Source organism: Otolemur garnettii, unplaced genomic scaffold (assembly GCF_000181295.1).
Source record: "Otolemur garnettii isolate 467f Iridium unplaced genomic scaffold, OtoGar3 scaffold00049, whole genome shotgun sequence".
In the NCBI taxonomy this organism is placed as follows: Eukaryota; Metazoa; Chordata; class Mammalia; order Primates; family Galagidae; genus Otolemur; species Otolemur garnettii.
In genome coordinates, this window is record NW_003852444.1 from 5,173,842 (window position 1) to 5,196,060 (window position 22,219).

The following is a 22,219-nucleotide window of genomic DNA, read 5'->3' on the forward strand; positions in this document are numbered from 1 at the left end:
TGACATTTAATTCTTTTTCAAAGTATTACATAATTTTTAAAAGTTAAATGCCACTGTAAACTTATGAGAAAATAGCTGTGCTCTGGGGTTCCCATCCTTAAGTTATACTGCCCCCAAACAATCATTTTTAACTCTGTTATTTAACTCCATGTTTCTAAATAACAAGTTTAGACGGCTTTTTATTGATTTTTCCATTTTAGGTATTATCGATTGACTTCCAATTATGGAAGATGAAGATTCAGTGTTCTAACCAGGTCCCGTTGCCATAAAACACACACTCTTGTCCCTCCCTCCTTCTTCCTTTCTCCCAAAGAATTTTCATGCAACTCCTCTGTAATAGTTACGTAATTACCATCAATACCACGTAACATTCTCAGCTGAGCCTCATAATGTTCTGTGATTATGTTCCCTTTCTTGTACAACTTCTTGCTTTTCCTGGAGTTAGTGTCTCGTTTTTCATTGGGTTAGTTTTCTATATATGACGTTAGACAGCCCTAAACCTTTTCAGAGTCACAAAGGTGTATACATTTAATATGTTGATGTGTTTGAGAATATTGAGGTATTCGTTCCTCTGTCTCTCTGAAAGCTTTTAAGACTATCCCAATCAGGTACTGTGGTGTGCACCTGTGTAGCCTCAGCTACTTGGGCGGCTAAAGCAGGAGGATCATTTGCTTAAGCCCCAGAGTTCTAGCCTGCAGTGAGCTGTGAGCATTTGCAGTGCTGCACTCTGGCCTGGGCCACAATGTGATACTGTCTCTTTTAAAAATAAAAAATACCAGGCAGCACCTTGTAGCTCAGTGGGTAGGGTGCCAGACCCACATACCGAGGGTGGCAGGTTCAAACCCAGCCCTGGCCAAACTGCAACAACAACAACAAAAATAGCGGGGTGTTGTGGCAGGTGCCTGTAGTCCCAGCTACTTGGGAGGCAGAGGCAAGAGACTCACTTAAGCCCAGGAGTTGGAGGTTGCTGTGAGCTGGGTGATGCCACAGCACTCTACCAAGGGCGATAAAGTGAGACTCTGTCACTAAAATAATAATAATAATAAAATAAATAAATAAATAAGTAATACCTAGCACTCTGGGAGGCCAAGACAGGTGGATCGCTCGAGGTCACAAGTTTGAGACCCCATCTCTACTAAAAGAGTAGAGACCTCATCTCTACTAAAAATAGAAAAAGAAAAAAATCTAGCCAGGTGTCACAGCAGGTGCCTATAGTCCCAGCTACTCAGGAGGCTGAGGCAAGATCTCTTTAACCCAAAAGTTTGAGGTTGCTGTGAGCTATGAGGCCACAGCACTCTACCCAGGGCAACAGAGTAAGACTCTGTCTCTAAATAAATAAATAAAATTTTAAAAGACTCTCCTTTTCCTTAGTGTTGTTAGATTTCATGATTAAATGCTTCTTCCTTGTGGGTCTTTTTTTCTTACATTGTCCTGAACATCCTAGTTATTTACTTACTTACTTTTCAAGACAGTATTTCCCTCTGATGCCCAGGCTAGAGTGCAGTGACATTATCACAGCTCACTGCAACCTCAAATTCCTGGGCTCAAGGGGTCCTACTGCCTCAGCCTCCTGAGTAACTGGAATGATAGGTGCTTACCGCTACACCCAACTAGTTGGTTTTGTGGAGAGGGGTTGTGCAGAGTCTCACTATGTTGGTCAGGCTAGTCTCAAACTCCTGGCCTCAAGCAATCCTCGCACCTTGACCTCTCAAAGTGCTAGGATTACAGGCATGAGCCACTGTGCCCAGCCCTATTTGCCTTGAGAAAAAAAAATTAATCTGACCTAGGACCTATTTGTTCTTTTAATCTGGGAATTTTTTTTTTTTATAATTTCTTTCCCTCCATTTTCTCTGTTCCACCTTTGTAGAATTTTTATTAAGTGTTGGTACTTCTAAATTGATTTTCCACTTTTCTTATCTTTTTCCCTCTATCTCTGTGCTAGTTTCTGAGAGATTTCTTCAACTTTTTTTAATCTTCTCTTGAATTGTTCATTTCTGTTGTCATAATTCTCATTTCCAAGAGTTTATTCTCGTTCTGTGAATACAGATATTGGTATATAGATACATATTTCTATATGTTATCTTGTTTCATGGATATATATTCTTTAAGCCTGCAAGGAGGTTAGTTATAGATTTTTGGAAATTTTCTTCTGATTCCTCTGAGTTTCTTTTTGTTTGTGTGTTTTATTTTCTTTCACGTTAGCAGCTTCTTTTAAAATCCATTGATCCTTGGCTAGTCATTCATATTTAAGACTAAAGTACTGTGTATCCATTGATGTGTAGATACATATCTAAGACTAAAGTACTGTGTATCCATTGATGTGTAGATACATATCTAAGACTAAAGTACTGTGTATCGATTGGTATGTAGATACATATTTGAGACTATCTATTGGTATATAAATACATATTTAAGACTAAAGTACTGTGTATCTGTTGGTACATAGATACATATTTCTATATGTGATCTTGTTTCATGGATATATATTCTTTAACTCTGCAAGGAGGTTAATTATAGATTTTTGGAAATTTACTCTGATTCCTCTGAGTTTCGTTTTGTTTGTGTGTTTTATTTTTTCACATTAGCAGCTTCCTTTAATATCCAGTGATCCTTGGCTGTTCACTCATATTTAAGACTAAAGTACTGCCAAACTAATTGCCAGGGACTACTGAATGTGGGCTTCTCTACAGGCCGAAAGGAGGCAAGCCCAGAATTTTCATTAGCAGAGTTTCTTCTCATCAGCCAGTCTTGTGAGCCTAGAGAGAATCGTCAGCCTCCTGCTTTGGGGGAGTTATAAGCCTGCACACCATGGATCTGGGAACTGAGGCATTTAACACGCAGATGTGACATTCCTTTGATCTGCTAACTCACTTAGTAATTGCCCATCAGTTTTTCAGCTTCTAAAATCTAAACTGTTATTGTGTCTACTCTTTGCCCTTAGGAATCTATATTTTATTCCTTTACTTCTTTTTCATTGGGTTTGGAGGAAGCCATAAATGTACATGTTTAATTTACCATATTTCTGGGCAAGTTATTTAACCTCTCTGTGTCTCGATTTACTTATCTGAGAAATGGAAGAAAATAATAATTCCTACCTCACAGGCCTGGGAGACATCAGAAAACCCATTTATGACTTACCCCTGTGCTTGGCACACAATATGCACCAGGAAATGTTAGCTTCATTTTTAGCAGTAGAAATAAATTATAAAAATGTCTGATGAACTGTTGTCTCAAATGAGCTGAACATAGCAATCAGCAAAAGTAGTCAAAAAACAACCTTTTGACCCTATCTCTTTGAGGCAAAATGGTAATATGCATTTTGAGGAAATTAAAAACAAATGATGATCTTAGCTTGATACTAAGATTTACTTTTTTTAAAAATGACATTAGTCAAAACTTATGCTTTCTATGAGATCTGAAATAACTTCCAAATGGCTAAGTCAATAGAAATCTTACTGCAAATGAAATTATTATTCATTTAATATTTTGAATCTGCAGCCGTTTTAATCTATCATTTTACTGGTAACTGTGGATTAAGTTAATCTGAAATCAGATTAACTCTAGTTAATAGCCCTGGTAGAGTTGCGTCTTTCGCTTTCTCAACATTTATTGGTTAGGCACTTGTAGTATTATCTTTGGTCCCTGAACTTTCTGCCTGTATCAAAACAGATCAAAAAAGCAAACAGGCAATATCCAAAAAGCACAAGAGCTCTCACTGGGCCTCATCTGCAACATGAACATGATGAAGCAGGTGAACTGTCCCCACAGAGCTAAAATGTGGTTCTATCATTTTCATAAGCACTAGTGTTTTTTGGTTTGGTTTGGTTTTGTTGTAGTTTTTGGCCGGGGCTGGGTTTGAACCTGCCACCTCCTGCATATGGGGCTGGCGCCCTACTCCTTTGAGCCACAGGAGCCGCCCAGCACTAGTATTTTTTAAGCCTTGACTCAAATTTGTAATCCATTTCCAGAAGTGCTTGTTTGTATACATGAGTCAAAACACAGATATTAAACACATGCATCAGGCCTGACGCGGTGGCTCATGCCTATAATCCCAGCACTCTGGGAGGCCAAGGTGGGTGGATTGCTTGAGCTCAGGAGTTCAAGACCAGCCTGAGCAAAAGCGAGACCCCATCTCTACTAAAAATGGAAAAACTGAGGCAAGAGGATTGCTTGAGCCCAAGAGTTGGAGGTTGTTGTGAGCTGTGACGCCACAGCACTCTACCCAGGGTGACAGCTTGAGGCTCTGTCTCAAAAACAAAAAAAACCAAAAAAACCAATGCACGGTTTTGGAGTACTGATTAGATAATTTATCCAATGTTAGTCATGTCCAGCCTAATAGAAGGAGAGAAATATAACTAAGATATCAAATCTTTAAATCCTTGTCCTGCCCAAGGGTATTTTACATTAGTGATGGCCTTTAAGTGTCCAACTTTGGACAGCAGTATTCAGCTTGAATCATTTAACGACCAAAGGCAAGCAGAATAGTGACTGAAGATAGAAAAAGCTTAAAACACAACACAGACACCGGTCTACCAAGGAGGAGTCATGAACGTTCATTTAGATTTCTTAGAAAAAAAACTTAATATTATAAAGATTCAAGCAGTGACTTCCTCTCCTTTTTAAGTTAAGCTGAAGGTCCCAACTTGGCTTCATACTTGCTAGCTCTCAGATGTAGGCAACAGATACTTAACAATCTCAGAATTATAAAAACTCAGATTTAGCAGACAACACAATTCTAATTGATAAATAAAAGGTAGAATATTAGAGGGCTGGGTGTACTGGCTCATGCCTATAATCCTAGCATTCTGGAAAACTGAGGTGGGAGACTGCTTGAGCTCAGGAATTCAGTTTAAGCAAGAGCAAGACCATCCTCTCTACTAAAAACAGAAAAAATTAGCCAGGCATTATGGTAGGCACCTGTAGTCCCAGCTGCTCAAGAGACTGAGGCAGGATATTGCTTGAACCCAAGAGTCGTTGGAGGTTGCAGGGAGCTGTGATGATGTCACTGTACTCTAACTTGGGTAATAAAGCTTGACTCTGCATCAAAAGAAACAAAAAAAAGGAGATATTAGGTAGAAAGCTTCTTGAGGGCAAGGAGTCACCCTCATCTAACCGACATCTATGCCAATCCCTTGTGTGACAGAACAAGTCAATAAATGAATGTCTGGAAATGCTGACCATTGCTCATTAGCGCACATAGATAAATAAATAATTCTTCAACATAAATTACTCCCTTCCATGTAACTCTGTGCCCCTGTACTTAATCATCTTCTATTTTAATTTTTTTCTCCCCTTAACTTAGTCTTTGAGACTTTCATACCCATCACAAGGTCTTCTAGCACAACACTGGGCACGGAATACATGCTGGATTCATATAAATCAATTATGTGATTAACAAACATGGTCATTGCAAACATCTTCTGCTCTCTAGCAGGCCTGGCCGAGTGGGACCCAGCAGATCCTGCTTCCCCCAGCATGGCAGCAGCTGACTGGAGTGGCCACCCACACGTCAGTGCAGCACGCCACTGTGATTCCTGAGACCATGGCAGGCACCCAGCAGTTGGCTGACTGGAGGTGAGTAGGAAACCCTTTGTGAGTAAGTGGGCACATCTGGGATGGGAGGTTATTTCCACCACTGATGTAGAGAACTGCCAGGCAGGCCTGAACCTGAACTCCGGGTATGTAAAGAAGCTTTTAAGGCTTTTAAAAATATTGTGTGGACTTAGTACATTGGTTCACTCCTATAGTCTTGGTATTTTGGGAGGCCAGGAGTTTAAGACCAGTCTAGTTAGCAAGGCATTGTGGCAGGCGCCTATAGTCCCTGCTACTTGGGAGGCTGAGGCAAGAGGATTGCGTGAGCCCAAGAGTTTGAGGTGGCTGTGAACTCTGATGCCACAGAACTCTACCCAGGGCAACAGAGTGAGACTCTGTCTCAAAAAAAAAAAAAAAAAGCCCAGCCTGGCAACAGAGCAAGAATCTGACTCTAAAAAATACTTAAAAATTAGCTAGGCACGGTAACGTACTCCTATAGTCTCAGCTACTCAGGAAGCTGAGGCAGGAAGGTCACTTGAGCCCAGGAGTTCAAGTTTATATGAGCTCTGATCATGCCACTGCAATCCAGCCTGGGTGGCAGAGTGAGACCACATCTGTTTAAAAAAAAAAAACACATATATACACACACATATAGTACAAATATATATATATGTATATACATAGATATAGATGTATATATAGTGTGCACTATGACTAAAGTGTAATGACAGGTTGTTTTTAAATAGTTTACTAGGATATAAGAAAATCAGCTTCATGAATTTGTATTCAGTTGTCATTCTTCCACCCCAAATCCAGTTTACCATGTAATCACCAGTTATAATTCACCAGACTTGGTCCTGGATGTTTTTTGATTGTTTCTCAGAATTAAATTCAATTCCACTCTCAGAAAATAAAGAGTTGTCACCAGTTAAAAGAATATAGAAGAGAAAAAATAAATAAATAAAAGAATATAGCAGAGAGTCCCTGGAGCCCTAAGCAATTCTCGACTGTTGTCATGGTGTTTTGAGACATGGGCACACTGGGGTCTGTCTGACTCCCAGGGGAAGGCTTGGCAGAATGGGGTTTATTCAGGAGGGTGGACTCTGGCATGTCTGTTGAATGTTCATCCCTGAGTAAGAGTCATATTTTCCACTTCAGAGCCCACTTTTCCCGGCCCCCAGATGTATCCGGCTGCCCAAAGGCCAGCATGCCATACCCCCTCTGTCTGTTTCCAGAACTCTACCCTATCTACTGACTTCCCCACAGACACCCTGCTCTGTTGTTTCTATGCCCACTTCCCACTTTTCCTTGTACACCCCACACACATACCAGCACAATGCCCCCCTTCACCAGTGCAGAGCCAGATGGGAGCCCTCCAAGTCGCCCCCAAGTCCCCATGGCCCTTTTGGGCTGTCTCTCATTCAGCACAAACATCAGGGCAGGTCACTCGCCTCCATACCACCCAGGAAGCCTCCCACAGTTCCTGCTCTGACCCAAAAGGCTAGTGTGAGTAAAGAGCTCCCAGGAAAAGGTAGAAAGGGAGAGACAGACGTCTACTGCGGTCTACTGTGGCTTCCTCCTCTCCTCCATTTAATTTTCTGCCTAGTACAAAGAAGAGACTGCAGGGGCTTTTGCTCACAGCCCCACACACGTCCCCAGCAACATCCCCCCTGCCCAACCCCATACTCTGGAAACACTTTCAACCCAAGTACATGTGAGTTCAATTCTGCCTCTGCACGATCTGAGGCAACTGAAACTTTATGTACCTCAGTTTCTTCTTCAATAAAGTGGGGCTCATAATACCTCCCTCACAGGATTGTTGGTAAGTTTAAATTCAGATAAAATACAATGCACTTGGCCTAGACTTAATGTGCACCATTGCACAGCCTGGTACATGACAGGCAATAAATAAAGCTGTCATCTTCCCTTCCCCCAATCACATGGACTCCTGCTCAGCAGGCCAGCCTTTCCTCCTCCCACTCATCAGGAACTGCACCCAAGTGGAAAACTGCCTGACCAATTGCTTTTTTTTCCTCACTCCTTTTTCTCCTAAAAGACCACACACATACATACTCGTTTTGTTCCTTTGTCTTATAGCTCATGTAGTTTCAGAAGGACTCAGACCTCACTCATTCATGCATATTTTCTTATTCCTCCTCCCTTACCTTAAGAAAAAAAATCCCATACCTAGTGACCACAGAAAACATCTAAAGGCAGGTTTCCTCCCAGCCTCTGGCCCATTTCATGTGTGAGCCAAAGATTATCCATCATCATGGCTAATAAACAAAAGAGAAGTACCAGTGCTGGGCCTTTATCAAAGGAAAAAGAATGCCATTTGTCTGCAGTAGACAACAAAATTAAGAAGCCCTCACATCAGTTTCTAAGTCTACATATTACTAAATGCCCCAAAGACTCTATCAAAATCTCTTCAGAAGTGTTCATCTACTTCTTTGTTTTTCCCTATTCATTCTTCTCCCCATCTTGCAAAGATAGAATCTTAGGATTTTTAAAAGTTCAAATGAATTCTCCTTTAGCTTTTAATTGTACTATGTAGTAAATGTATTGTGTATTATCAGCAAATCTCTGCTCTTAATCACTACTTTTATCATTTCTGTGGGAAAACAAGGCTTTGAGTGTCATACAGTCTCGATTATAAGAATTTGGAAACATAACCCATTTTCAGGTTGAGGGCTGCCAGTATTTCTATGATAGCTCTTATTAATTTTGATTTAATACCAAACTCTATACATGCCTAGTCAACTTCGGTTAATCTAATTGTTCATTCAGCAAGCGTGTAATTAATTGATCAGCTGCTACATGCCTGAGCATTGTTCTAGTCACCAAGGGAATTCAAAAGAACATTAACAATTCCTAACGCCAGAAACATATGGCTCCCAGTCTGCAACGTTTGTTTTCCACATAAAGTACAATTTCCTCGTTAATGGTATTACTAACAAATGCCACCTCCCTCACAAACTAACCCATTGAAGGCACTTTATAAATTCTAAGATAAAATACACATATTAGTCTTCAAGACTAGTCACCTCTTCAAGGACTTAAAAAGCCCTGGAGGGAATATGTGTCTCCAGTCCCTAGAACTTAAAAGCTCTGAGCCTGCACTCGTGGCATCTTCCCACTTCAAAGTCCTCTTTCTCACTCACCAACCACTGCTTGGGCACAGCGCCTAAACTCTCCTGCTCCCAGGAAACGCACCTGCTGAGCTCACCTGGCGAGGCTCATGTCTTCATCAACCTCACAGCATAGCTAGTGGCTGTTAACTGGGGAGAAAACTTGATCTTAACAGAGGGACGCTTTTAAAACCACTAAGTAAAGTGCCATGTCTTCTTGGCTCCTTTTCAGGAACACGCATGCTCACGGCAGCCATTACAATCCCATCATGCAGCAGCCAGCGCTATTGACCGGTCATGTGACCCTTCCTGCAGCCCAGCCTTTAAATGTGGGCGTGGCCCACGTGATGCGGCAGCAGCCAACCAGCACCACTTCTTCCCGGAAGAGTAAACAGCACCAGTTGTCTGTGAGGTAGGTAGTGAGCGCCAACCTATAGGGGAGAAACCCCAGGGGTTCCAAATGTTAAAGGGTTGCCTTTTAAGAAGTATCAGCACATGCTCCAGATTGGTGGCAGGGGACAGGAAGCAACTCCTCCCCAGCAGTAGCTAGCAGAACTTCCTATACCATGTGGATGGCCCCAGGGGTGGCAGAAAACACTCGTTCTGGGCCCTGTACGAGCGTGGACCCGGCCTCTGGCTTCCTCCTCAGGGTGAGGGCCTGGAATTACTGCATGTCCAATGCCTTGAGTGCTTCCGTCCTTTTCATTAAAGAAAACATTATTCAATGATACTCATTAAACTATGATAAGGAGGACTTGTATCAGGACCATGCCACGAGGTATAGAGGCAGCTGCAAAGGGTCTTGGCAGTGGGTGAGAGAGTTGGACTCAACTCTGTAGGGCACAGGCAGGTGGGAATGTACAAACAAGCAGTGCGAATATCAGATGTTTACAGTATGATTCATAACAGTAGCAAAATTACAGTGAGGAAGTAGTAACGAACATAATTATATGGTTGGGGGTCACCACAACATGAGAAACTGTATTAAAGGGTGGTGGCATTAGGAAAGCTGAGAACCACTAGGCTAAACCAACCCAGCAGAATGCTTGCTGAAGACAGCCAGGGTAGTCAGACATCACCTGGATGGTGGAGGATGAGGAACCTGATGAGCTGTCAAGGGTGGGGAGTTCTTAGTAAACTGACTTAGCCTGGTTCTTTGCCAAAACTGGATTTTACCACAAAATAACCATATGGTCCTAGAAGAAGATTCAAAAGCCTGTCTAAAGTTTGGTGAAGAGAGAATCTTTGTAACTTTCTCTGGCCTAGAGAATGCTCACTTACCATGATAATTTTTTGACACGAATACTAAAGAAATGTACTTTCTTTAAAATCTAAGATCAGAAATTTAATGTAGCTCTTTGCTTAAATATAAGCAATAACTTTGGTTATTCCCAGACACTAACCAGCAGGATACTAAAATTCCCATTCCCTTTAAATCCAGTCTCATCTCAATGAACTCAAAAAAATCAAGATGGACGAAGGCTACATGCTCTGTAATTCCATTTATATGGTATTTTGGAAAAGGCAAAACATAGAGACAGATCAGATCAGGGGTTGCCCAGAAACCAGTAGAAGAGAGGATTGACTGGAAAGCAGGATGAGGGAACTTTTCAGATGACAAAACGATTTTAAGTCTGGATTTTGGTGGGAGTTTATGACTGTACATTTGCCAAAACTCATCAAACACTTCAAAAGGGGGGATTTTAGTATATGTCAATTATACTGCCATGAAGCTAACATTTTAAAAATATATAGATTTCCATGCCAAAAAATACATAGGGAGAGAGAGAGATTACATGATCACAGAATTGCTTGTACCTTTCTTCCTAATGGCATTGACTTGAAGGTACTTAATTGTTTATTTGGGATAAGTTCATCAAGAGAAGTCCAATGTACGAATGCTTAGTGAATTTTACTTTTTTTCTTTCTCATATAACTAGATGCCAGATATTAGGCCTGATTTTTTTTTTCATTCTTATTTCAAAATTGGTGGACTTTCCTCAACTTGTCATCCCTCTTCAAGATTCCTTATTTGGGTATTTTTGACAACTCAGGGAAATTCATCTTAGATCATTGGCAGCCCTCCAGAACACTTTTGTTTGACAGCCTTGTGTCAATATACCATGTCATTATTAAATTGGCATCAACTAAGTCCGCTGTCTGGATGCTCCACGGGCTGTCATGCCCAGCCAGATAGGCAGTCACACAGAACACTGGTCCAACCCAGAACTGAGCTTAGCATCCTCTTGGTTCACCGTGGCTGTGCAGGGACACTTAGGCTCCCGGCCTATTTGGAAGTCCCTCCTTTTTGTCTCCTCACCACCCACTAGCCTCATGAAGGCTCATTGCCAGTGCATTTAAAGATTTATAAAATTAAGGCCAAAGTTATGTATTTGTCTATTTTTAAGGCCAATGCCTTAAGCAAAATAGTCTGAAAGACCAGAAGTGTCTCCCTTGTCAGTGACATGGCAAGGCATACTTTTCTTTAACTATGCCAAGTGGAGATATTATAACTCCTAATAGTGAAAACATAATCTCAAAATTGTAAGATATTAGCAATAACAAATACGTAGGTTTTTTTGCTAAGTACAAATGGTAAAATGATCTTGTCAGTCAAATATATTACCAACACCCCAAAAGGAGCGAGTGTTACACCAACTAGATAGAAACCTAAATCCACTTTTTTTGAATTATTTTTGTTTCACTGCCATCCCTTTAACTAGAAGGTGCTAGAATCTCCAAAGACATATAAAAGTCTAAGTTTCATTACTGAGACTTTAGTTTCTCACTATATAGATATTATAAGTAGAGCATCCCTAATTCAAATGTCTGAAGTGTGAAATACTCTAAAACTCAAAACTTTTCAAGCACCTACATGAGGCTGTCCATGGAAAATTCCACACCTGACCTCACGTGGCAGGTCACAGTCAAGACTTTTTCATTCATGATTCACAAAGAGGGGGAAAAAATACTTTGTTTTATGCATAAAAGTTTTAAAAATATTATATAAAATTACCTTCAGGCCATGTGTATACTATGCATATGGAACAAATGAACTTTGTGTTTAGACTTGGGTCCCATTCCTAAGAGGTCTCATGCATATGCAAATATTCCAAAATCTGAAAAAAATCCAAAATCCAAAACACCTTTGTTTCCCAACATTTCAGATATAAGGGATTCTCTGACTTGTCCCAGGGTCAGCAGAGAGTTTAATGGGAAGGGAAGAAAGTGTATTTTTTCCCTAAAGTTAACAGAAATGCCTTTGGCTAATTTAAAAAGGAATTTTAACTCAGTGAAAATCAAGATTAAAAGGTTTCTCTCTAAGCATGCTTTTTCTTCTTGCACTTTTCCCAATTTTTATTACAATTCAAATAGACTGGAAGTCTCTTTCAAAATCCAGAAAAATCATTTTTGAGTTTTTGTTTTTGTCTAGTTTTGTTTTTTTAAACTACGAACATGCATCCTTGAATGGTCGTGTCCTTTTTCCAGAGGAGGAGAGAGAGCTGAACCATTGTTCACCAAGATTAATTCCTTTACATCCTGAACTTCTTTAGAAATAAATGTTTTAGTTTAATCAACAGTAGAACAGCCATTAACAAGGAAACCCAAGCTTTATTTGCTAAACACCACTTCTCTGACTGCCCCCCTCCAAACAAGACTTAAGTACATTTAGATACTTAAGGTACGACAAAGCAGAGGTCAAAGTAGGACCTTGACCCTGAGGACAAAGGGGCTGCATGATGCAGACTCAGCTGAGTCCTAGCTGTTACATCTGGCCCTGCAAGACCCATACACCTCTGGGGTACAACCCATTCCCTGCAGCCTTGGCTGTACCCGTTGTCCCAGGAATTGGCATATAGCTCCAAACCAGAGCCCAGAGGAGGCCAGGCTGCTGTCTCCCATCTTATAGTAACTAATGGAAAGACCACTGGAGGTGGCCACCTTCCCAGTTACAGGTTGAGATTGGCCTGGCCCTCAAACTTCAGTAGAACCCCCATAATCAACCACTTGCCTACACTGACCACCTCCTTGCATTGATCTAATTTTCAGATAGACCAGACCTGACCACATGTACCTATCAGTACAGTAGACCTAGTTCCTTATGTTGATCAGTATGTTGACCTCCATATGTTGACCAGTTTGTGACAGTCCCTTGGGTGGTCACCTTACAGAGGTTCTACTGTATTTTTTATGGAGATTTGGCAAAGCTGGTATTTCTAGGCAGCTGGGCTCCTTGGAAGGAGTCACGGCCTGACTGTGAGCCTGTATGGTTATGTTGTTACAGAAATGTGTCCACCTGTGAGGTGTCCTCCTCTCAGGCCATCAGCTCCCCTCAGCGATCCAAACGCGTCAAGGAGAACACACCTCCCCGCTGCGCCATGGTGCACAGCAGCCCGGCCAGCAGTACCGCAGTCACATGTGGCTGGGGCGACGTGGCCTCCAGCACCACCAGGGAGCGGCAGCGGCAGACAATTGTCATTCCCGACACCCCCAGCCCTACGGTCAGCGTCATCACCATCAGTAGCGACACTGATGAGGAGGAGGAGCAGAAACACGCCCCCACCAGGTGAGGCAGTTTCACCTTGGCCTTTCAGGAAGGGCTTGCGTTGCGTAGCCTGGGCCCTTTTCCGTCAGCAAACACAGTGACCCCTCTCTCCTAAATTTTGCCGTCTCCTAAAGTAGTGATTTTTCAACCTGTGTGCCATGAGAAATCTTAGGTGTGTCACAAAAATGTTTAAAGATCATTAATTATTTTCAAAAGAAGTTCCAAGCACCGTAAGTATTTTCTTCTTTTTGCTCTTTTTTTGGATCAACACAATTGAAGTGTGCCACGGAAGCTTCTAGGTTCAAGTGTGCCATGAGAGAAAATAGGTTGAGAAACAGAGTCCTAAAGTTATTTTAAGAGATGTCAGGTTTTTCATAAGTGTTCAAAACCAAAGTAATTTTGTATCACTGTGGTCTTGAAAAATAGTTACAGGCCCTATGCATTTGGGGAACTAGAGCGCATAAAAATCAGGCACACAATCCCAGTGTATTTCTACTTTTGTAAGCTTAAAAATCTCGGCCTCGGGCTATTGAACTTATTCCCAGTCAGTCAGGCTATTTCTCTAACGTTGCCTTGGCTCACTCAAAATTCAAAGTAATTGGCCAATTAATCAGAAATTTCCCTGTGTCTGATTAACCCAATCTTTCAAACCTGCCAGTTGGCTCTTCCCCCGGAGACCATTAGTGTTTATCCAGAGTAGTAAGAATTCATTTTACTCTCGGTGTGCTTCCTGGGGAGAGGAAGAAATATTTATTATGTTTGTAAGACTATTAACCCCGGCTCCAGAGCCCCTTTCTACACTTCCCACCTGGACCTCAAAAAAATGCAGTTTTCACTTGGGCTCATCAGGTGGCACAGGCCTGATGAACCAACCTCTCCTAGTCGCTCCCCTGGCCTTCTGTACCTCCAGGGGCCCAGAGTCTCACAACCCACTCCACTGGCTCCTTTGTGTTGGGACCTAGAACCCAGAGAGGGGGCTGGTTACTCCCGAGCCTGACACTGCCAGTCAGCATGCGCTGCAGGTAAAGGTTAGCGTTCACAATTAGGCACGAATTTCCTGATTGGATACAGTGCAACTAATTAGTAATCACAAATCCTTTTGATTAGATAATAAATTCTCACACTTGAAATCATTATCGAATGTACAGGTAGCTTGATTGAAGCCTTCTCACTATAGCTATTCCTGCATGGCTGTCCCTTTCCCAGCTTTACAAGGAATTCCAGTGGTTTGGGGTTTTCTCAGGATAGGGCCAATATATGTCTCATTCAAGCGTCTTCTCTTCCCATTGGATGCCGCAGGCTGATCTTCAGTGGATTTCAGAGAAGAACATAGTGGACCTGCCACTTCTGGTCGTGGCAGGTGCCAGGTGCCGTTGGGGTCTCAGGGTCAGAGTGCAGGTGCAGACTTCACACATTTGCAGGAGGGCATGGCTTTACTCCCATTTGCCTATCCCAGGACTGGTCTGTCCTCCGTGCCTCATCCTGACCCCCAAGAATACTGTAGGCTCAGTCTTCACATGACTTAGTGGTTCCTTCACAAAGAGAAAGGCTCTTCCTGGCCCTAAGCCAAAGCCTGGCCTGGACTGGGCTGTCCACACATTCCTAGCTGAATAGTCTTGGACAGCACATTGCCTCAACTGGAAAAAACAAAAGCCACTACAAATCAGCTAGGTTGGAACATCACGTTTGAAGTCTAAGACTTGAGTTGATACAGACTCTTGGTGTGTGTTCTCAGGAGAGGACTGAGCAGTGTGTCTGGGGAAGGGAGCATGAGAGAGCCATCTCCCTACTCACACAGCTGGCAGGGCCCAGAGCCCAAGCACATGCCAAAGCCACAGCATGTACCTCCTTCCACACAGTCCCAGAGGGCCCCAGAAGGAAAAGGAAGAATGGAGATGATGGGCAGCTGGTGAGGATATGGATGGAAACAAAGAGACCAGGAGAGGGCAGGTGCACGGGGGAGGGCAGCCACAGAAGCCAAATGGGTAGTGGGTCACTGGGTACCACAGCACCATGTGAGGAAGAGTGACAGGGACCACCTGCCTGCCCAGGGCCATGATAGTGTGCCACTGACATGAGGCCAAGGCGGGGAAACTGCAGATGGATACCAGGGAGCAATCTGAAAGGTTTCAGCTGTCCACAGTCATGACGGGGAGCTCACAGAATAGGATACGATAATAATGTTTTCTGAAGAAATCAAATGACAGTTGCCTTAGAAAATGTTTTAGGACTCACACAGCTAGGAAAGCATATTAAGAGTCTGAGAAGGATAAAACAGGAACTGGTAGCTGTTTATTTATAGAAAAACCACTGTGTAATTGTGATCATATTATTGTGACTGCATTTGGGAATGAAGGAAAAAATGGGGGGAAATGTGATTACCTGTTCTTGGAAATCAGAATTATCATAAAATTTAATACAGTAAATATTTATTGGCCCCACTAGCATAAGATCTTATGCCGGGAACTGCAGGTGTTACATAAATATGGTAGACAGTCTCTGTTCTCGTGAGGTTTGCAGGGTAATAAGCAAGATGAAACACACACAAATCATTATAACACAAAACAGGTATCAGTGCCACACAAACTAACAGAGCACACCGTGTGGATCCAAAGAGAAAATAGCTTGAGAAACAGCAGGGAGGGGAGTTTTTAAGGTCAAAGGTCCTGGCAGGTGTGGACCAACAACAGAGCAGGTGAGATTGCAAATTCCTGCAGGTGATAGACGGGGCTGAGCCTCCATGGTGGGCAAAGAGAAGCAGGAGCTCCACAGTGAGACACTGGGGAAAGGGATTTCAGGAGGGAGAGGGGCGTGTTGAGGGGGGCCTCCCTTAGATGGGAGTGGTCAGCTTGGTCAAGGGATAGAGGGACTCAAGGAAAACAAGGGTGTGCCCCCACCCAATCACAGCCAAATTGAGGGGTCACATAGCCCCTCTCCAACTGGAGGGCTTCCCTAGCCCTTCTGTGTTCCAGCTTGGACAGTGGAGACCTGCCTGCTGCACCCGGACCATCCTATTCCTGAACCTGATTGTTCCCAGCATCTTGATTCTGATCTTCCGTGCTCCTGACCTCATTTTCCTATTTGCTACTCACCCCAATTCTAGCATTTCAAGTTTCCAGTGCCAGCCCTGTAACTTTCCCTGGAATGCTCAGTGGTCAGAGTAGTGAGGCAGTGCTGGCGTTCACAGCGATGGCAGTGCTGGTTTCCTCAAAGTCTCTTTTAGAGTCAGCATGAGACAAATCATAGTAAATTCCCCTTTTTAGATCTAATTGAGGGTGTCACCAAATCTCCCGGACCAGATGATATTGCCTAGAATCTTTAAAAGAGTACCAAAGCAACCTCCCGGGATCACATCTGGAGAGACCCTCATGTCCTGCCAGCTTCGGAAGCAGGAGGGAAAGCAAGCCTAGCAGAGGGACCCATTCCGTTCCCCGCTTGTTCTGTAGTGGTGATTGGAAGACACTCTGCAACAAGTGTTCAACCTCTAGCCAGGAAAGCCACCTTCCAGGAATTTTCTTTAACTGGGTCTAAAAAATATACAAAAAAAAAGAGAGTGCCAAAGCAAAAAGCATTATTTCTGACCCCAAATCTGTGGCACTGTTAGTTGCCGGAGCAGAGGGCCAGCCAACAGCTCCCACTTGTAGGGGGAGCCCTCGCCCATGGCAGAGGCAGATGGAGAGCTGGAGCTACAGTGGAGGGAGTCATGCTCACCAGGTGTTTTCACCTGCGCTCTTTCTGGCATTGCTCAATGAGCTATAAAAGGCCGGTGTTTCTATTCCCATTAAATGAATGAGGAAACTGAGGTCCAGGAAAGAACCTTTATCAGGCCATGAGTAACAGAATTGGGATTCAGCAGCCGTGGCATTGAAGAAATGGGAAAGTTAATTACTGGCAAAAAGAACTCATTTCAGTCATCAATTCAACAAATAAATTCTGTCCTTCCCATCTTGCCAGCACCAGTATGCCCTCATGACACCTACAGGGCACCACGCTAGGGCCTAGGGCATCCCCCCTGGGAAGCAGGCATTTGTCAGGGTGCCAGAGCCGTGGCAGTGAGAAGGGGTGAGTCAGGTCTTTCATTTCTTTGAGGAGATTTTTAAAACAGGAAGGCCAGTGGCCCATAGCTCAGTGAGTAGGGTGCCAGCCACAGGCACTGAGGCTGGTGGGTTTGAGCCCAGCCTTGGCCTCCTAAACAATGACAACTGCAACCAAAAAAAAAAAAAAAAGCCCGCATTGTGGTGGGCACCTATAGACCTAGCTACTTGGCAGGCTGGGACAAGAGAATTGCTTAAGCCCAAGAGTTTGAGGTTGCTGTGAGCTGTGACACGACAGCACTCTACTGAGGGTGACATAGTGAGACTGCCTCAAAAAAAAGGGAGGCCAAGGAAAAGCCTGTGGAGTCCTATTTATCAGTGAACCATCCTGGACCCGGGGACTGTTTGGTCATGGCTAAAGACAGGAAACAAACTTTACAGCAAACTTATTTGTCTGGGTACCTCAGGATTGAGTAGTAAAACTGGTCTCATTTTAAATATTTATAGAAGATTTGATTAGAGATGCATTTAACTATACACATGTGCTCAACAAGCCATCTTTTCTCATCTGGAATCTTCTTGGACAAAGTTTATAGATACATAAACTTTTATTATCCAGAACCCCCTGCCAACCTTGCCTTGGCCCAGAATGATCTTGTAGAGGCTACAGCATGCAACCTCCCCTCCGGAGAATAATTTGTAAAGTGAGTAACCAAAGTGGCTCATGTCATTTGATCAGCTGGAAATCACTTGTCGGGTCTCCATTATTTATTCGTATATTCATTCTCTCAGTTAGCTGGATGTTTCCAGTAGGTGGGTTGTTTTACTGGGTCATCAGACACCACCACATTCTGCATTTCTCTCTGCACATGTAAGCAGCCACTCAAATTTCAGCCAATGTGACCAAAAAATGTAAACTTTAAGAAAATTGATTACTAAATATCACTCAATGTTTTAGATATAAAAACAGTTACTTGAGTCACTCTTAACATGTTTATATAAAAAAATATTTGACGCAAAATGTTCTCCTTCTTTACTGCTAAGTTGAAAATGTAGAGAAATTATTCTAAATAAAGCATGATCAGGAAACTGGTAAACTGCTGCTTCAAGAAGTTAGGCCTAAAAACAGAACGTTCATAAACTGTGGCGAGCAGCGTGCACACACGCAGTGGTTAACGCATGGGCAAAAACCCAAAGCGGAAAGAGTTTCCACTGCCACCTGTGACCCTGGCGCCTCACTCCTGCTGCTCTTTGAGAAGCTACTTAACAGCCAGCCTGGTGCTGTGCTCGCGGGGGCGTTCAAACTTAAGTGAGGAACAGAGGAGCCCAGACGCAGTGTCAACTTGAAGTGACCTGGTTGTTTCTGGGTTTTACATACCACACACTCCAATGGTGGAAAGATATTCCATCATGTGACTCATCTCAAGTGATAGAAGGATGTTGGTCCCAACAACGTCACTGTACCCTCTTTACCAGGCTCCATTCAAGACAGCCCAGTGGGTTAAACAGAGTGGCTTATGGGCTGAATTTTGCAGAAGAGACACAGCATCCTCCTGTCCCCAGCTGCACATCCCCTGGGGTTGGGTACCATAAGGTGGCAGGTGCTCAGTGGATGCACCCAGGGGATTAGGAAAGGCTAGTGCAACTCCTGGGCTGGCCAGGCAGACAGGGACTGCAGGAGAGGAGGGAGGGAGAACACTCCCTCCCTGCATCGCATCTCACCTTCCAAGCCCCATTTCTGATTTTATGACTAGAGAGTAGTCACGTAACAGTGACTCTAAGAGTGATAAACGTGTGTATACACACAGAGACGTGCACACAGATGTAAATATGGAGATAATATAATTTGAATGGGACATATATGCATATTAAACTGATTTTTTCCCTCACCAACAACTTTAAGTCAAGAGCTATAAGGAAAGAGCACATTGGCCTGGAGACATCGACTTCTTTCCCTCTCCTCACGTGAAGGGCTGGTTAAAACAGTCCGGGTGTGTCTCTGGTGTGAGGGACATGGGAACAGTACAGCAGGTAACACACACCCGCCGAAGGTAGCCCGGCCAGCAGCTCTCATTTCCATCCGCCAGGAAGCGTGCCACGAGAACCATCATGCCGCATGCTTGGGGAAGACCACTGTAGCAGGAGGGCCCTGGAGGAGCCAGAAGGAGGAGTCTCCATAGTTTACACTCAGTGCTTGCTGAGTACCAGGCTGGCGTGTAGCACAGTGACCCAAAGACCAGGCTCGGGGCTGAAATGCTAACTCTACTAGCTCTGTGACCTTGGGCAAGCAAGTAACCCAGGCTCTCCATATCTGAAGTTCATTGTCTTTAAAATGAAAGGAGTCATCATATTTATCACTTAACCTTGCCATGACACTTGAAGGAGCTAACACATAGAAAGCACTTTGAACAGGAGGCCGTTTGCATCCAGTGTTACCTGTGTTTAGTAACCAGTGTCATAGTGGTAAATGTGCAGCACTGGCTATGAAATCAGAGGCGTGAAAGAAGTCAAGGAAAGTTCATTGGAGGAGATGAGTTTTGACTGTGGTCTCGAATGATAAAATTGACTCAGGTTAGCCAGTATAAATCAGAAACATATTCCAGGCTGGTAAGATGGCTCACATCCTTCCATAATCCAGCCCCTGGGGAGGCCAGATAGGCGGATTGCTTGAGGCCAGGAGTTTGGGAGCAAAAGAGAACACTTAGGTGGGCGTAGTGGCCTGCACCTGAATTTAGTCCCAGCTTCTTGGGTGGCTGAGGCAGGAGGATCACTTGGGCTCAGGAGTTTGAGGTTGCAGTGAGATATGACTGTGCCACTGTGCTCTAGCCTGGGCAACAGCAGGATCCCAACTCTATTTAAAAAATGAAAAAAGAAACACATACCAAATAGGACCCTGTAGGGAAGGGGTCACACGTTTATATCTGATCCTCCAGCAGTGTTTTCTCCACTGGGGCTGATTTCTTCTTAGCTCCTCATTTCTTTTTATCATTGAGAAATGATGAAAATCATCTATTGCCATGACAACACAATGCAATTGTGAACTCTGACTGCTTTGCTCCTGATTCAGAGGTTTCAGCTGTTTCATCAAGGCCATTTCAGCGAGTATTTCTCATTCTACTCCTATCACTCTCTTACTTGCATTAACCAACCCACAATGGATCAATAACCTGTCAATAGTAATTAGCCACCATAGCAGAATGAATCCCAGTCGTACCAATGCATACAAACTTGAAGAATCCACAGCAATCATCTCAAACGTGTGCTGGTTAAAATGGCTCATTTAACAGCTTCCTATATACTTTTCTGATCTGTATAGTATATTTAGGTAGAGCACAGAAATTTCTAACAATGGAAGAGATTAGAAGCAACTATTCAATTAATTCACCTTTCCAAACCTGTCAGACACATTTACCTGCCTGTAGGTAAAGGGAGGTAAAGCAGCCTTATGCTCTGCCGTGAGTATTTGTTCATTCGGCATAGGGGCTTCCAGCCACAGCAACGGGGTGGGCCCCATGAAGAATTTATGGAGATTTTGCCCCATTTCCCTGGTAGATAACAAGACACTGATATGCAGGAGTCCTCTGTGGTGGGAGGGCTCACTACCTCGTGGGTTTCCATCCAGGAAATGGCCCTCCCTTCTCCCCAAGTTGTCATCTTGGCCAAGCTGTCAACTCTTACAAAGAAGCCATCCTTCAGTGACAAGAAACTCAACTGACCCTTGAAATGGCCCGTAGTAGCCAGTTGTTACATAGTTCCAGTTGTTAGAAAATTCTTATTCATTTTGAGCTGACACTTGTATATAGTTTCCAAGTTTGAGTGAAGAATGTTGACTATGCCCAGCGGAACTTTATTTGAGGACAGATTAGACTTGGCCAAAATTAATATGTTTTTGTTTGTTTTTTTAATTTGTTTGTTTTCTAAACGACTCGAAACCTACGGAAGATACGTTCAGCAAGAAAGAGCCAGTTCGGAGTCTATGGATGAGGTGCAGCTGCTAAAGAGCTCTCTTTCCTCTCCGAGTTGGGAGCAGAGCAGATCCTATTCTCGATGGTGTCTTTAGCTGTCATTCAGAGACCCTCACCGTGGAGCCTTTCATCCCATGACTAATCTTTACCCATGATTTCAGAGCAGTCTAGAGCTGGGCAGACATTACAGGTTATCCAGGTGACACTGTCCAGGGTCACGCCAGTGCAGCACCGCAGAGCCAGGACTATAGCACCAGCTCCCAGACACTCCTCTGTCTTCACGTGGGGTCCTCTACCCACCGGGCAGGCAGCTACAGCAGAACACATCCACGTCTTGTGAGATGACCAGAGATGTATTCCTCAGTCATGTGAAAGGCAGGAAAGCACCATCTCCCTGCATCTCCTCAGGACCAGGAGCTGCCTGGGGTCACGGCCTCCAGCCCTGCCCTGGCTCCGGGAGCAGTTTGTAATAAGCAGGAGTGAGGAGTTCCCTTTAGTAACATCCCCTTACTCGCCTCATTCCTCAGCTTACTGTGTTGACCTGCTGCTCTCCGATCCCTTCTCCCTACCTCCTGGGCTTTTCACAGAGCCCCACTTCCCAGTTCTCGTGCTGGACCTCAGGGTCCACCCTTCCCTCCCAGGTATCCCTGCTGCTGGAAGCTCTGAAGTGCCCTAGACTCTGAATCTCATTTGCTTTTTGTTTCTGAATGAGCCTAATTGAGATCTAATTCACCACCGAGAATATACAACTGAATGTTTTTTAGTATATTGTATTGTTTATTTTTATTTTATTTTTATTTTTTGGATACAGAGTCTCACTATGTCACCCTTGTTAGAGTGTCATGGCGTCACAGCTCACGGCAACCTCAAACTCTTGGGCTTAAGTGATTCTCTTGCCTCAGCCTCCCAAGTAGCTGGGACTACAGGTGCCCACCACAACACCTGGCTATTTTTTGTTGCAGTTGTCATTGTTATTTAGCAGGCCCACACTGGGTTCAAGCCCTCCAGTTTCAG

General features: G+C 43.6%; 1 protein-coding gene and 1 non-coding gene across 5 annotated transcripts in view; both read left to right on the top strand.

The window, feature by feature from the left end:
• The window catches only part of HIPK2 (homeodomain interacting protein kinase 2), a 138,511-nt gene that overhangs the window by 93,497 nt on the left and 22,795 nt on the right, over window positions 1-22,219 (top strand). For 2 of the 4 annotated variants that reach the window (XM_003791572.3, XM_003791573.2), the window contains exons 10-12: window positions 5,432-5,574; window positions 8,893-9,072; window positions 12,946-13,227. In XM_003791572.3, coding sequence (XP_003791620.2) covers window positions 5,432-5,574; window positions 8,893-9,072; window positions 12,946-13,227 — 605 coding nt within the window. The remainder of the gene's footprint in view (window positions 1-5,431; window positions 5,575-8,892; window positions 9,073-12,945; window positions 13,228-22,219) is intronic. The other 2 variants (XM_012806288.2, XM_012806289.2) reach the window with 1 other exon arrangement.
• On the top strand, window positions 16,543-16,681 carry LOC111725905. Its single transcript, XR_002773851.1, has one exon. It is a non-coding gene; the product is annotated as a small nucleolar RNA SNORA7 (small nucleolar RNA).